This window comes from Peromyscus californicus, unplaced genomic scaffold (assembly GCF_007827085.1).
Source record: "Peromyscus californicus insignis strain IS unplaced genomic scaffold, ASM782708v3 Scaffold_3__1_contigs__length_106647218, whole genome shotgun sequence".
Classification (NCBI taxonomy): Eukaryota; Metazoa; Chordata; class Mammalia; order Rodentia; family Cricetidae; genus Peromyscus; species Peromyscus californicus.
In genome coordinates, this window is record NW_026294551.1 from 47,423,782 (window position 1) to 47,438,782 (window position 15,001).

General features: G+C 46.8%; 1 protein-coding gene across 1 annotated transcript in view; it reads right to left on the reverse strand.

Moving 5' to 3' along the window:
- Positions 1-2,060: 2,060 nt before the first annotated feature.
- Pitpna (phosphatidylinositol transfer protein alpha) overlaps positions 2,061-15,001 on the reverse strand; it is a 43,663-nt gene continuing 30,722 nt past the window's right edge. The window contains exons 10-12 of the mRNA XM_052756038.1: positions 14,272-14,394; positions 5,433-5,499; positions 2,061-4,585 (exon numbers count right to left, since the gene is read on the reverse strand). Of these exons, the coding sequence (XP_052611998.1) occupies positions 5,455-5,499; positions 14,272-14,394 (168 nt within the window). The 3' untranslated portion in view covers positions 2,061-4,585; positions 5,433-5,454. The remainder of the gene's footprint in view (positions 4,586-5,432; positions 5,500-14,271; positions 14,395-15,001) is intronic.

A 15,001-nucleotide genomic window follows, 5' to 3' on the forward strand; every position in this document is an offset into this window, starting at 1 on the left:
CTGTTTCTTGGCACCCTCGTAAGGGTCACAGAGCACTTGCATTCTTTTAAGTGACTAGCGGGTCGTCCTTTTGGTTTTATTTTCCCCGGCCAGTCTCGCTGTTAAGTCCTGGAACTTGTTATGCAGACCAAGCCGATCCTCCCACCTCAGAGCGGAGATTACATGAGTGCACCACTACGCCCAAGTCAAACCTAGTTTTGCTGAATACAAAGCACGTTTTGGGATTCCCGGGCTCGGAAAATAAGCCATCAGTGAATGAAAAACAAGTCGTTGCACCTATATGGTGTATATTCGACTGATCATGATTAGTTAATCTGCCAGACTCAATTCGATTTATTTCCTCTAGGTCTTTGGTTCTTAGTTTTTTGAGGGCGGGAGGATTGTTTTCAGAGTTCTGGAAACAGGAAAACGTAGCTTCATGAGATTCACACACTGGAAAGCCAAGTTAAAGATCCTGCTTTTTAGCCCCACACAGTGGGTCACACTTGTAGTACCAGCTGAACCCACAAACATCCTGCTACTTTAAATGTATGTTCTGGCCGGGCGGTGGTGGCACACGCCTTTAATCCCAGCACTCGGGAGGCAGAGCCAGGCCTCCCGAGTTCGAGGCCAGCCTGGACTACCAAGTGAGTTCCAGGAAAAGGCGCAAAGCTACACAGAGAAACCCTGTCTTGAAAAACCAAAATAAATAAATAAATGTATGTATGTATGTATGTATGTATGTTCTGGAACCAGGCATAGTGGTGTGTATCTAATTCAAGGACGCCGAGGCAGGATGATTACTCCCCAAGTTTTGAGGCCAGCTTGAGCTGCTTAGAGAGCTACAGGACATTAGGACTGTGGTGTGATTCTTTTTCGACCTGGGTTTGGTTCCCAAAACCCACATAACCATCCTAACTCCCAATTCCAAGGGATCCGAGGCCCTCTTTTGATCTCTCTGGGTACCAGGCATGCCCGTGGTGCACATTACTCTTAAAGAAAAATAAAAACAGCAGTCTTGTTACTGTTGCCTGTCCCCACTTGCAGTGAAATTAGTAGACCTGGTCTAGTATTCTCTTTAGACCAGGCTGATCTCAAACACAAGAGGTCCACCTGCCTCTGCCTCCCAAATGCTGGGATTAAAGCCCTGAGGCACCATGGATAGCCTTTAAAAAAAAAAGAGCTTTAGCCGGGCGGTGGTGGCGCACGCCTTTAATCCCAGCACTCGGGAGGCAGAGCCAGGCGGATCTCTGTGAGTTCGAGGCCAGCCTGGACTACCAAGTGAGTCCCAGGAAAGGCGCAAAGCTACACAGAGAAACCCTGTCTCGAAAAACCAAAAAAAAAAAAAAAAAAAAAAAAAAAGAGCTTTAATTATGCATGTGGGGGGGAGGATATGTGGACAGGAGCACAGGTACCTGTGGAGATTTGAGGCATCAGATCCCACAAGAGCTGGAGTTACAGGCAGTTGTAAACTGTAATGCAGGCGCTGGGAACTAAACTCAGGTCCTCTGAAAGAGCAGTACATGCTCTCAACTGAGAGCCATCTCTCCAGCCTGTAAGTGTAATTTTTTTTTTCTTTTCCAAAGCCCAGGCATGCGTTTCCAGATTCTTTGGGTTTTTTCAGTCTTTCCTACCCAACCTCTTCACCATGTGGCTGCTCCCAGAAGGTAGAGTTTTATCTTCAAACAGTTGCCAAGATTTACAGCTTGCCTGCCCTGTTGTTCTTCCCCCCAAACTAATAAAACTGTGCACAACTTTAAAAAAAAAAAAGAAGAAGAAGAAGAATGGTCAGACGGTAGTGGGCACGCCTTTAATCCCAGCACAGCACTCGGGAGGCAGAGGCAGGCGGATCTCTATGAGTTCGAGGCCAGCCTGGTCTACAGGGCGAGATCCAGGAAAGTCAGGGATACACAGAGAAACCCTGTCTCGATAAGCCTGAATGAATGAATGAATGAATGAATGAATGAATGAATGAATGAATAGAAAAGCCTGAATAAATAAAGACATGAGTAGGAGCTTTAAGGATAGCTATATTGAAAAATGGACAGAGGAACATCACTAAGAAGCTGGACTCCAAAAAGCTCTGTCTAGGATTTTATTAGACTGCTTTTTTCCCAATATACCTGTATTGGAAGATTGAGACAAAAAGGCACAAACTCACATGAAATCAACACGGTAATCTAGTCAGTTCTACAAAGTGTGGTTTGTAAAAGAAGCAGCACTAAGAACCACCCCAAGTTAAGTCAGGGCCCAGCAGGGACTGGAAAAGGAGAACTTAGGATATACACATGCCCACAACACTGACCCTGTCCTGTCCCCCCCCATGCCTCTCCACAAGGAGGCCAGAGGCCAGCAGGCCTTGTGCAGAGACAGTAACTGCTGCTTTTAGTTGGCTGTAGGACCTGGACGTCTAACGGGAGCAGCCAGTCTGAAGGGGCATGACACCCTCGGGTATTATCACCAGACCTGAGCCCTCCGAGTGCTAGTCGGTTTTTGGGGGTGGGGGAAAAGGGAAAGGGGATACTTAAAAGCCAACAGTTGCCCAGCAGCAACACCACCCGTGGATTGGGATAGACCAGGGACACCCCTCTTTTGTGTTTGTTTGTGTGGGCAGGAGCCCAAAATCCAGGCTGATCTCAGCAAATTCTAGTTGGTAACATTTGGATGCTTTCAAATGTGAGCAACAGGTGGGTATGCAGGAGGAGCTAGAGCAAAGGCAGGTAAGAGCAAGCCTGGACTGGAGCTGATGTGACTGATATGTGTGGATCTCCAAGTGCTGAAGGAGACAAATATCTCCTGAGCTCACGCACATAACAACTGCCTGCTTAGAGTCGCAGTTCCCTCCAGATAACTCACATCTGGACTGCAACCTAGTTTATGAAGAAGGAGAATCTTTAAGCACAAATATGACTGACAGGTAATACAGAGCTTGTAGGAGAACATTTATGTTCTTCTCCATTAGGAATGCCTCTTCTCCAACTTTCCCATACTACTAGCAGTTGAGATGCTAATCATCAACCCAGATGCCCCAAGAATGTTCCTAAAGACTCCACAAGGTGAGGAGACTAATACAGAGGAGGTTTCTGTAACAGGGACATCGCCTGGTCTCAAAAGGACCTCAATGAAGGTCAGAGCTAACCATCTGAGGGGCCTGAATCTGTCCACCCTTGCTCCAGGAGAACCACAGGGAAGCATCCAATCTGCATGTCACAGGTGCAGTCCTGTGAGACACTCCCTTATTGCACTTAGAAACGAGTAAGGCAAGCAAACTGACAAAAATGAGATCCATTAATCCGTCCTTCTTCCTCCCTAATAGACTCAGTCTCTCTCTAACGGATACCCAGGCTAGTGTGGGCTTGGATCACTACACATTGGGCTGACTGACTCAACAAGGCTTGGGAAATGTCCAGTGACACAACCATATCACACTCTCCCACCAGGAAGGCATACTTAGTTCTGCCCATCTAGAAAAACTAGGAGGCAGGCGTTCAGTAGCTTCTACTCCCCCAGAGCCTGGGCTTCACCAGCCCACTGTGATAAGAGTTCTAGGCTACAGTCACTGATTGCTTTTGATTGTCCAGCACAGAACTCAGCATGGGGCAGGATGCCTGAGTTCTCGATCTGCAAACTCCTCTCCAGTGACTAGAAACAGGAAGGGACGTGTTTTGCTAGGGGAAAAAAAGCTTTTTGCATGCTTGTTTTGTGCAGCATGAAAAGACCAGGACTCTTGCATCCTACCAGCCTCAAAGAGGACAGGGACCTAAGAAAGCACAGACAGGATTATTGCTGAGTGGCAGCACCAGCCCAAAAGGGAAGAGGAGCATGGACGGACAGGGCTCCTCGGGTCTGACTGGAGTCTACAGGCCATACTGGACAATTCTCCAGGCGGGGAGTGATGGATTTCTTGTAGGCTCTGCAAAGAGATTCCGATAGAGTGGGCAACACAGGAGGGCTGAGAAGCCGAGATTTCTAAGAATATTAACCAGAGATGCAATGACTCGAGGGGGTTATTTATTATTTGCTAAATTTCCTTAGATTGGCTGGGCCTTGGGTACCTTCTTGGTGCTTAGAGCACTCGAACGAGAGATTACTAGGAGCAGAGGTCAGGGTTATGAAGCCACATTCTTACTGTGTGGAACGGGGGCCGGGTATCTGTATTTTTAACTCCTCCTCTCTCCCCAAGTGAATACTCAACATTGCCAAAGATCTGCCCAGGAAGCAAAACAGCTCAGTTTATCCCAAGGCTGAAATAAGTGAGCTTAAATAATCATATCACAAAAGGCAGCTAATTTAAGACTAAAAATGTCACTTGGAAATAAAGGGGGGAGGGCACACAGAAATGGGTCAGGACACAATGGAGAGAGGGATGAGCTGTAAATACAGCAGCGTACGCCATATATCTTAGAGGATCAGGCTCCCGCACACACAGGCTTTGTAATACCAGACGGTCTATTTGTTCACAATGTTAAAGGGCATCTAGAAATAGCTACAGTAAGGGGTTGAAAGTTGCCTGAAGAATGAGCACAGAAAGGCTGCATCCAAAGACGGCCTGCCACTCAGGAGGGTGGAGCTGCTGGGCCTTCCTGTTGACCACTGTCTTGCAAAACTAGAAAAGAAATAGAAATTGTTAAGGAAGCAACAAGGGAAACAAAATCATGCAGTAAATCATGATGAGTGGAGGGATTTCAGGGGGAAGGACGCCAACTGGTGGAGGCCCTGGGGAGAGAGGGTACGGAGGCCCTGGTAGTGACTGCAGAACTGGCATCTACTTAATACTCCCCTTCCATCTCCCAGAAGCTGCTTAAGCACATGGGTTAGGCTGGGGCTGGTGCCTGCCTAGCATGCACATGGCCCAGGGTTTGTTCCTCAGCACTGGAAGAAAAAGAACCATAGAACAGCCGGAGGAGAGCAGAAAGGCCCTAGGTTTCCTTAGGCTTTTGGTGCTAGAGGGTGCTGTCTTTGATGAAGTAATTTCCTCACAGCCTGACTAGGGGTTGAGCCATGTTTCATTCTGTGCTGCAGAATGAGTCTTGGGAGTATACAGGCACCCTGGAGAAGAGCCAGCATTGGGATCTAACAGAAGGATGGGCCTTAGGAAAAGTGACGGGTAAAACAAGGACACCCCATCCTGCCCCTATGACCTGGTAAAAAGTCTTCCAGCACCTTTGTTGAAGCCAGAGCTACTTGAACTGTGCTTCTACTGCACACACGCCACTTGTCTCCACCCTGCCATGTCCATCTGCATGGGTCTTTATAAAACATGCCCCTGAAAGCTAAGAGTCAGAACTCCTTTCCATGGAAACCCAGGAGTTCAGTCTCTAACATGCAGTCACCGCCATTACTAGAGTAAAGGATGAGGAGTGAGGTAGATTTTCTCATTCCACAGTGAGCTCCCGAGGCCCTGAGGACTGTATTTTATGACATGCACAGTGGAAATGAAATTCAGTACATACAGTGCAGAAGGGGTGGGTAGCATTAGTCATCGGCTGTCATTCCTTTCACTGGGTCCTTTTGTCTCATCTAGAACAGAAAAAGCAGAAAGAAATGGAAAACTTTTGTTGCTGATGGAACTCCACCATAAATGTACCCTGACTTCTCAGTCCTGCCAATAGATAGGACAGAACATTTGTGTGTGTGCACACAAAGCAAAAATAAGAATAGAAGCCAGCTTTAATCCCAGCACTTGGGAGGCAGAGGCAGGTGGATCTCTGTGAGTTCAAGGCCAGCCTAGTCTAAGGAAACCGTGTCTTGAAAAACAAACAAAAAAAGAATAGAAGTCTGCATAAATAATAGCCTAGACCACCCCATTTATAGTTCTATCACAGTCCTACCATCTACCACAACTTAGAGATTCACTAATGCTAAGTCAGGACCTATTTTCTCTGTGTTTTTATTTATTTACTTACTTAATTTTTAATTCCTACTTATTTTTATTTTTGAAGCTCAAGGACAATTTTATTGGAGTTTAAGAGAAAAATATACTATGGGTTACATGAAGAGCCTAGCATGCCAGGAGGAGATGGAAAGAAAATCATGCCTTTTAAGTACAAAATAGAAATAGACTGCTTATTTTTATTTTATGGGCATGAGTATCTTGCCTGCTTGTATGTATGGACACCATGTGTGTACCTGGTGCCCAGAGGCCAGAAGACAACGTTGGATCTTGTTACAGAGGGTCCTGAACTGCCATGTGGGTGATGGGACTCAAACCTCGGTCCTCTGCCATAGCAATAAGTGCCCTAAACCACTGAGCCATCTCTCTGGCCTCTAGACTGCTTATTAAGAAAGGAAAAGGCACTCTCAAGAGTGGGAGTGGGCTAGAGAACTGAGGAATTAGCCCCCAAAACCTAATATTTTTTAAAATTAAAATTATTTTGTGGGATGTGAGGGTGGTGAGTGGGGCATGTGCATGCCATGGTACACATGTGGAGGTAAATAAAGAACAGCTTTCAGGAGTGGGTTTCTCCTTCCATTTTTTTTTTTTTTTTTTTGGTTTTTCGAGACAGGGTTTCTCTGTGTAGCTTTGCGCCTTTCCTGGAACTCACTTGGTAGTCCAGGCTGGCCTCGAACTCACAGAGATCCGCCTGGCTCTGCCTCCCGAGTGCTGGGATTAAAGGCGTGCGCCACCACCGCCCGGCTCTCCTTCCATTTTTATTTGAGTTCCAGGGACTGACCTCACGTCACCTGCCTCTCTGTTTCTATTAAGATGAAAAAAACGAGAGGGAGCTTCCTGGTGCTGGAGAGTTGGCTTAGCAGTCAAGGGTACTTGCTGCTCTTGGCAGAGGACCTGGGTTCGACTCCCAGCACTCACATGGCAATTTGTAACCTCTGTAACTCAAGTCCCAAGGGACCTGAATTCCTCTTTTGGCCTCAATAGGCACCGTGTGCGCTTGTGGTGCACACACATACTACATGCAGGCCAAACTCTCATACACATAAGTCAATCTAAAAAACTTTTTTCAAAAAGATGCAACTTCCTATCAAAGAATGTGGCCACTTCCCTTCCCGTCAAGGGACAAGGGGTGCTACTGAAATAACTCACTGTTCATTGTTTTAGACTTCTAGTAAAATGTCCTAAGAATGCTTATTTCCTGTTCCTTGAAGCCTATAGGATAGGCTTTTGTCTTGTTTTATTTATTTATATTCTGAGACACAGTTTTTCTGTGTAACAGCCCTGGCTGCCTGGAACTCAGTTTGTAGACTAGGCTGGCCTCAAACTCACAAAGACCCACCTGTCTCTGCCCAGTGTTTTTATTTTTTGGTTTGGTTTGGTTTTTGAGGGTCACTGTGTAACCCTGGTGGATTGATTACTTCCTGTGTAAAGCCAATGATGGTGCATGTCTTTAATCCCAGTATCACAGGGAATTTGAGGCCTGGAGAGCCTGCTGGGGGATGAGGGGGCTAAGATGACTGTGATAATTTTCACAACCCTGTCTCCCAACTCAGTTTTATTATTATTTTGGTTTTCTGAAGCAGGGTCTCATGTACCCCAAGTTGACCTCAAACTAAGAATGACCTTTAACTTCTGACCCTTCAGCTTTTGCCTCCCCCACTGCCAGGACGACAGGCATATGCCACCAGCCTGTCTTTGGCTAGTTTTTGTTTGTTTGATACTTAAATATCACAATAGTCCTGAGAAATGAAATTGTATTTAACAACAAAGCTACTACTGTGTTTTAATATATTGGCTGGCATTCCAGATGGTCTGCTCTGGGTACATTTCTGTCAGTGGAAAGGAAGGTAAGAGCTTGCCTCTGCAGAAGCTATGGGAATCTTTTTAAAAATATATACTGCGTGCGTGCGTGCGTGCGTGCGTGCGTGCGTGCGTGCGTGCGTGCGATGGCTCAAAGTGAGGTCAGACGACACGTGGTGAGCGTCACTTGTCTCCTTCCACCATGCAGGTAGGGTCCCAGGGACGGACGGACCTTAGGTCACCAGGCTGCACAGGGGCCTTTCCTCATGGAGCCATCTCACAGGCCCAATGTCAGGGTCGTTGTTCTCTTTGTCCAGCTGCTCTGAGTTAGGTAGAGAGGCTTCTCCTTATCAGCCTAACCCCGAAACACAAGCCCACGATACCTCAAAGCTTTTAACTCCAGATGTGGTGTCTGCCAGACACTTTGATACAGAGAGATGTGTGTGATCTCTGGGTAATGTCCAGAGGTCACAACCTAAACTAAAACTAATAGGGAGCTAGCATTCAGCAACCAGAAAGGGTCAAGCACGTCGTCCGAGCCCACATACAAGGAGACAGCTACGTAGCCTCTCACCTAAGACACATGAGCAAGGATGTCATGTAGCCTTTCAGCTTACCACACAGTGTCAACTTCAGAAGGGATGGGTTGCAGAGGGACAAAAAAAATTATGGGACAAGTGGAGATGACCCATAATAGGAAAGAAAATACAACAGAATCCTTTGGGGTTTTTTTTGAGACAGGTCTCTCTACATAGCCCTGGCTGTCCTGGAACTCTCTATGTAGACCAGGCTAGCCTTAAACTCACAGGTCCACTTGCCTCTGCCTCCCTGGATTAAGGCCAGGTACCGCTCTGCCTGGCTACTATAGAATCTTAATCATGTTGTGAACCTAAATGTTTTAGAGTCCAATAAACAGAAAACAATTTCTTACAATGTTTTAAATGAGTTACCGGTCTCAATGCACACAGAGCATCAATGGCCAAAGGCCCAGGGGATGTTACTCAGTGAACTACAATGTATCCTGAGCCCCCGGACTCACTTGTCTTTGACTACAAATCTAACTACCACCTGGACTTCTGGGTTCATGTTGCCAGGGGGATCTGGTGACATAACTTATGTTGTCATATGTCAGTAATACAGTAAGAGCTCATTAACTATTAGCATCTATTAATAGGAGCACATGTAGTACTCAGGAGGTAGTGAGTGCCACAGAGGTCATCAAGCAAGCACAGGCTGGTGGGGAAGCTGCGTCAGGAACCCAAGTGTTGGGTATGTAATTGGATCCAATGACTTTTTTTTTTTTTTTTTTTTTGGTTTTTCGAGACAGGGTTTCTCTGTGTAGCTTTGCGCCTTTCCTGGAACTCACTTGGTAGTCCAGGCTGGCCTCGAACTCACAGAGATCCGCCTGGCTCTGCCTCCCGAGTGCTGGGATTAAAGGCGTGCGCCACCACCGCCCGGCTGACCCAATGACTTTTTAAGGTATGATTCTACTTTTGTCATTTTAAGCCTCATAAGAGAAGGCAAGGGAGTAGAAGAGGCAGAAGAAAAAGAGGGGGAAGGGATCAAGAAGGGGGGGAGGGAGGGAGGGAGGAAGGGAAGGAGGGAAAGAGAAATTGCTTTTTACAAATAGTATTTCCTGGTATTTTTCTTTTTAGAGAGAAACAAACAAACAACAACAAAACCAATCCCTAAACTAATCTCTGGCTGTCCTGGAACTCATTCTGCTGATCATGAACTCCAAGAGCTGCCTGCCTCTGCTTCCTGAGTGCTGGGATTAAAGGAGTGTGCCACCCCATAATTCTTACTAAAAATTTGTAATTAAGTATGACATGATAGACTGAAATACCTCCTGCATTTATCTCTGTTGTTTGAATCTTAAATCAGTCTTATAATAAAAAACTTAATACCAGATATTGGGGTAAATGCTGAAAGATCAGAGAGACAAAAGAACAAGCCACATCTCACCTCACCAATTCCATGAATCCTCTGACTGAAACTCTCTGAGTTCTCACCCAAAAGGCTCCAGCCAAAAAAGCCTCTAGCTGAAAGGAACACTTCTGCCGAAAAGCCTTCAGTTCCTGTCTCCTCATGCCTTATATACCTTTCTCCACCTGGCCATCACTTCCTGGGATTAAAGGCATGTGTGCTTCCCAGTACTGGGATTAAAGGTGTGTGCCACCACTGTCTGGCATCTATGTTTAATCTAGTGGCTTGTTCTGTTCTCTGATCTTCAGGCAAATTTTATTAGGGTACACAATATATCAGCACATGTCTCTATTTCTCTTCCAAATACTACTACAATGACAGTAAGTATCACTTAAAAAAGAAAGAAAGAGACAGACAGACAGAAGGATGAAGAAACCACAATAGAGATTACAGAAGCAGATAAAAGCCACACTTTGGAGGACAAACAGAACGATGAACAGTAATTTTCAGAGCAAGGGAAACTGACTTTTTGTTTTGTTTTGTTTTTCGAGACAGGTTTTCTCTGTGTAGCTTTAGAGCCTGTCCTGGAACTCACTCTGTAGCCCAGGCTGGCCTCAAACTCAGAGATCCGCTTGCCTCTGCCTCCCAGGCACTGGGATTAAAGGCATGGGCCTTTTCACCCGTGGAAAACTGACTCTTAAAGTGTCCAGGAGGACCCAGAGCCAAGAAGGAGATGACCAGCTGGTGCCACAGACTTCCCAGAGGCTCTGCAACTGGAAGCTGCAGGTTACCTCAGAGACTGGCAATCAGTGGGGTCACATAGAAAGTCCTTAGGACTTGGTACTCACACTCACTGCTCTCCAAGCCAAGCACCCACTGCATTTCCTGCCATAGCTAAAGCCTTCACTCTCTGGGGGTGTAGAGGTCTCAGCTAGGACAAAATGGGCCTGATGTAGAACATGGCAGCAAGTTAAAGCTACCAATGACATGAGCCTGCTAGAATCCTTGCTCAGATTTGGCTGTCAATACCTAGCTGCCTACCTTCCAAGCAAGATACTAGAGGGGCAAAATGAGCAGCCTCCTCAAATGACTTGGGATCCCCACTGCAACCACCTAACTGTGCTACAATGAAGCCCATTACTGAACTGAGACAGCCCCTCACTAGAAAAAGTACAAAGAAAGCCCCCAACTGAAGTTCAGAGTCTAACAAGAACTCAAAAGAAACAGTATTTAGTTAGCAGAAAGAAACCTTAAGAAACAATGTTTAAATGATAATTGTAAAAAAAGAAAATGAATAGAGAAAAAGGTAGATGGCTCATGTAAGCATGAGTACCCGAGTTTAAATCCCCAGAACCCATGTAAAATCAATGCAGTAGGCACACGATTACAGGACAAAGAAGGCCACTCCCCAGGTACGCAAGGACCATGCTGGCAATACGCAATGGGAAAAAATGAGACCCTGGCTCAAATGAGGTGGAAAGTGAGAACCAATACCCAGGTTGTCCACTGACCTTCACGTGTACTATAACATATGTACAAATATTCACACACAAAATCAAATAAGGGAATGCCAAGGATGGTGGCTCATACCTGTCATCCTAGGGCTTGGGAGGTAGAGGCCAGAAAACCAGGAGTTCAAGGTTATCCTCACGTACTTACTGAGTTTCAGGCCAGCTTGGGCTACAGAGTAAGACCATGTCTCAAAAATAAATAATCTGGGAGCTCAAGGCCAGTCTGCTCTACACAGAGTTCCAGGCCAGCCTGAGCTTCATAGTTAGACCCGTCTCCAACAGTAAAGACATAAATAAGGAAGAAGGAAAGAAAAAAAATTAGACTATGGGTTTCATTCGGTAAAGACAGTGACAAAGTTGTAAACACTAAATAGTGAGCCAACCAAAATTCATGGTACTAAAGAATGGAAAAGGGGAGTATGTGATTGGGTAATGGAGCAGAATCTCCCATGACAGAGGTGAGGAGTTAAAACCTCAAGCTGAGAAATGAATGGGACCCACAAGATGCTTCAGCAGACAAAGGCATCAGCCACTGAGCCTGGAAGCCCAAGTTCGACCCACACGCTGGAAGGAGAGAACCGACTCCCCAAAGTTGTCTTCTAACCTCCCCACAAGTTTCACAGCATGTGTGTGACTACATAAGCAAACAATAAATGAAACATGAAAAAAAATCAGTTTTTAAAAATTAAAAACAAATAAACTTGAGAAGTTAAGACTATAAGCAAATGATTTAAAAATACAGAAGTATGGTGGTGGCACACGCCTTTAATCCCAGCACTCTAGAGGCAGAGGCAGGCGGATCTCTGAGTTGGAGGCCCAGACTGGTCTGCAGGGTGAACTCCAGGACAGCCAGGACTACACAGAGAAACCCTGTCTCGGGGGTGGGGTCAGGATGGAGTTTGAGGCCAGCCTGAACTATACACTCTTGTCTTTTTAAAAAAAATTGTTTTTAAGCTTTGTGTGTATGGTACTGGATATCAAATTCAGTCTTGTGCCTGCTAGACAAATGCTTTACCATCAAGCCATAATAATGTATTTTAGAAGAGAGAAAAAGAAGCCAGGGCTCGAGTTAGCACATGAAGGCCGGTACAATCGCTAGAGGTCAAAACGTTCCACGACGACATGGATTTGGTCCTTTCTCTCCCGTTACAAGTTAGTTTTAAAATTCTAATTCCAGCTGGGTGGAGGTGACACACGCCTTTAATCCCAGCACTCGGGAGGCAGAGCCAGGCAGATCTCTGTGAGTTCGAGGACAGCCTGGTCTACAGAGCGAGATCCAGGACAGGCACCAAAACAACACAGAGAAACCCTGTCTCAGGGGGAAAAAAAAATCTAATTCCAAAGAGGTCCCTTGCACTGACACTTCCCCTGGAGGGCAGTGAGCGTCTCAGCTACTAGCACAACCCTCTATAGAATGGAAGGCCATTTCAAGAGGAGCGGGCACATGTCAAAAGCCCCAACTCTGAGGACTACCAAATTTGAGATGTAAGGATTTGAGATCATCTGGAGACTTCTGCCAAGGATTAGAGCACAGCTCTTTTTTTTTTTTTTTTTTTTTTCTTTTTCGAGACAGGGTTTCTCTGTGTAGCTTTGCGCCTTTCCTGGAACTCGCTTTGGAGACCAGGCTGGCCTCGAACTCACAGAGATCCGCCTGGCTCTGCCTCCCGAGTGCTGGGATTAAAGGCGTGCGCCACCACCGCCCGGCAAGCACAGCTCTTTTAATTTATTTATTTGGTTATTAGTGCTGTGGATGAAACTCCAAACCTCACCCATGCCAACAGTCAAAGAACATATAAAGAATAGTAAATGCTTCCATGAAACCCAATTACTTTATCCTGGCCATTGCCAGGGAGGGGGAGGGGCTAGAACCTTCCCTGCCAAACCCCACCTAAAATCTTCCTGCTGCTCCACTTGCTAACTTTTTTTGGGGGGCAGGGTGGGGTGGGGTCATGACTAGAGTGACCAAAAGATTCAAGCCTCTTTCTCACGCAGGGAGAATCAGCAGTTACTTCAGTCTATAACTTCCTGAGGACCCTTACCTAAGAACCAAGGACTGTGCCCCAATTCCTGCCATTTGCCTGTATATGTGATTGAATGAATAACCAGAGCATCCACCTTCGGCAGGAACGAACTTGCACACCTTACCAGTGAGTCAGCCCAGGAAGAATGTCATCCCAGAAGGTAAAAACAGCTCCCTGGGGGGCTCTAGAAGAAAGGCGGGCTTCTGGGCCCAGGGTCAACCCTAGACCTGCCCTGTGAGGTACTGAACATCTGTGTCCCCTGCACCAAGGCACCTGAACCAGGCCCTCAGCTGAGGCCTGGCAAGAGAGTGCGTGAGGCCGCTGGAAATCACATCCTCGCTGGACATGCACCAATCAAAGAGCAACGGATGGAGCTACAAGAAATGGGAGCTCCCTGCCTTAGGAGAGCAGAAGGACTCCACTGGCATGTGGCCCAAGTCAGACAGCACTGTCACCTACAGGTCTCAGCACAGCACTGCTTAGGACTCAGGGTGTCCCCTGCTTTAGCTGATGATGCCTTCTCACACTGCAAGACAGCACATGTACAAGTGCAAAACTCAGTGCCTGGTGGTTTACACTGAGCATCTCCAAGGGGCTCCTCGGGGAAGCTTCTTTAAATGAGGCAAGAGTGCGGGTCTTCAGGCTCCCAGAGAGCAGACTGCCCTCTTCCTGGGATCCATGCCAAGCTCAAAGACAAAAATCCTCCAACCTGCAAAAAGAGCTCACAACCACACAGAACAGTTGGCTTCTGTGTGTGCTGCAGCTATCCCCTCTAGGTAGCAGGGGGTGGGGTGGGGGGTGGTATTGGCAGATCAGCCTAGCCTTCCTGACCCCAGGGTCACCTCAAGTTCCACAGCCTAGCACCATCCCCCACACTGAAGAATCACTGCAGCGGCTGTATTACTCACTGGCATCAGGCACAGACTACCATATTTGTCTCTGTGGCTGTGCCAAGACCTCAGCCACACTGTATTTCTGAGCACAGGCTGTTCTCCTTATAGTTCCCATACTGCCTAGCAGTAACCTTATCCACAAGAGTTAGATTTGTCCTTCAAACAACAGGGTAATGGTGCCCTTAGATGTGTCCAAACACCAGTCTCCTTAACAGTCCCACTCAGGAGTCCCCTGGCATCCCACTCACCTCATCCAGCTGTCTCTTCGTCTCTTCCTCCATCCTCCGAATGTCATCCATAGTCAGATCAACCCATTTATCGAGCCAACAGAACAGCTGCCTGTGAAAGTTTGTAAACAGACGCTTCTCTTGCTATAAAAAGAGGGAAGCAGTCAGAACTCAGGAGGTGAAGGCCCCTGCTACAATCCCTCTCACCCGGGGTATCTATTAACACCCACAGTTTAACAGGGTAGAGGGCAGGAGTGATGGCTGGCTGCCTTCTCTGGATCAGACCCAGGTCAATGACCTTTGCCTTCCTGTTTCTGGCAGGTAAGTGTTGCAGTAAGGATGGCTGTCCATCTCAGTTAGGCCCCTTATCTCAAATACCGCCAAGACAGGCAGCTCATGGGATCTGGCCAAGCCAAGGTCCCTAACAACTGCCGCAATTCCTACGCCTCTGGTGCCTCTGGCCGGGTTACGACTCGCCAGCAGCTGTGAGATGTGGTTCAGACTGTAATTCTAACATGTGAGAATTGAAAGGTTTAGGTCTATCCAGTTCTGTGATTCAGGACACTGAGCCTCTTGGCTCACAGTACCTCTTGCCTTTTGGCCCCAAAAAAGGAAAGTGAGTTTTATTTGTAGTTCAACCACAGCAAGTCCTTTCCTGTTTCCTTCTCTCGCCTCGATTTCTTTCCCTGTCACACGTGGTGCCTGTAGGTGACAGCTTGAAACTGTAGGACAATACGCTCAAGGGGAAGGA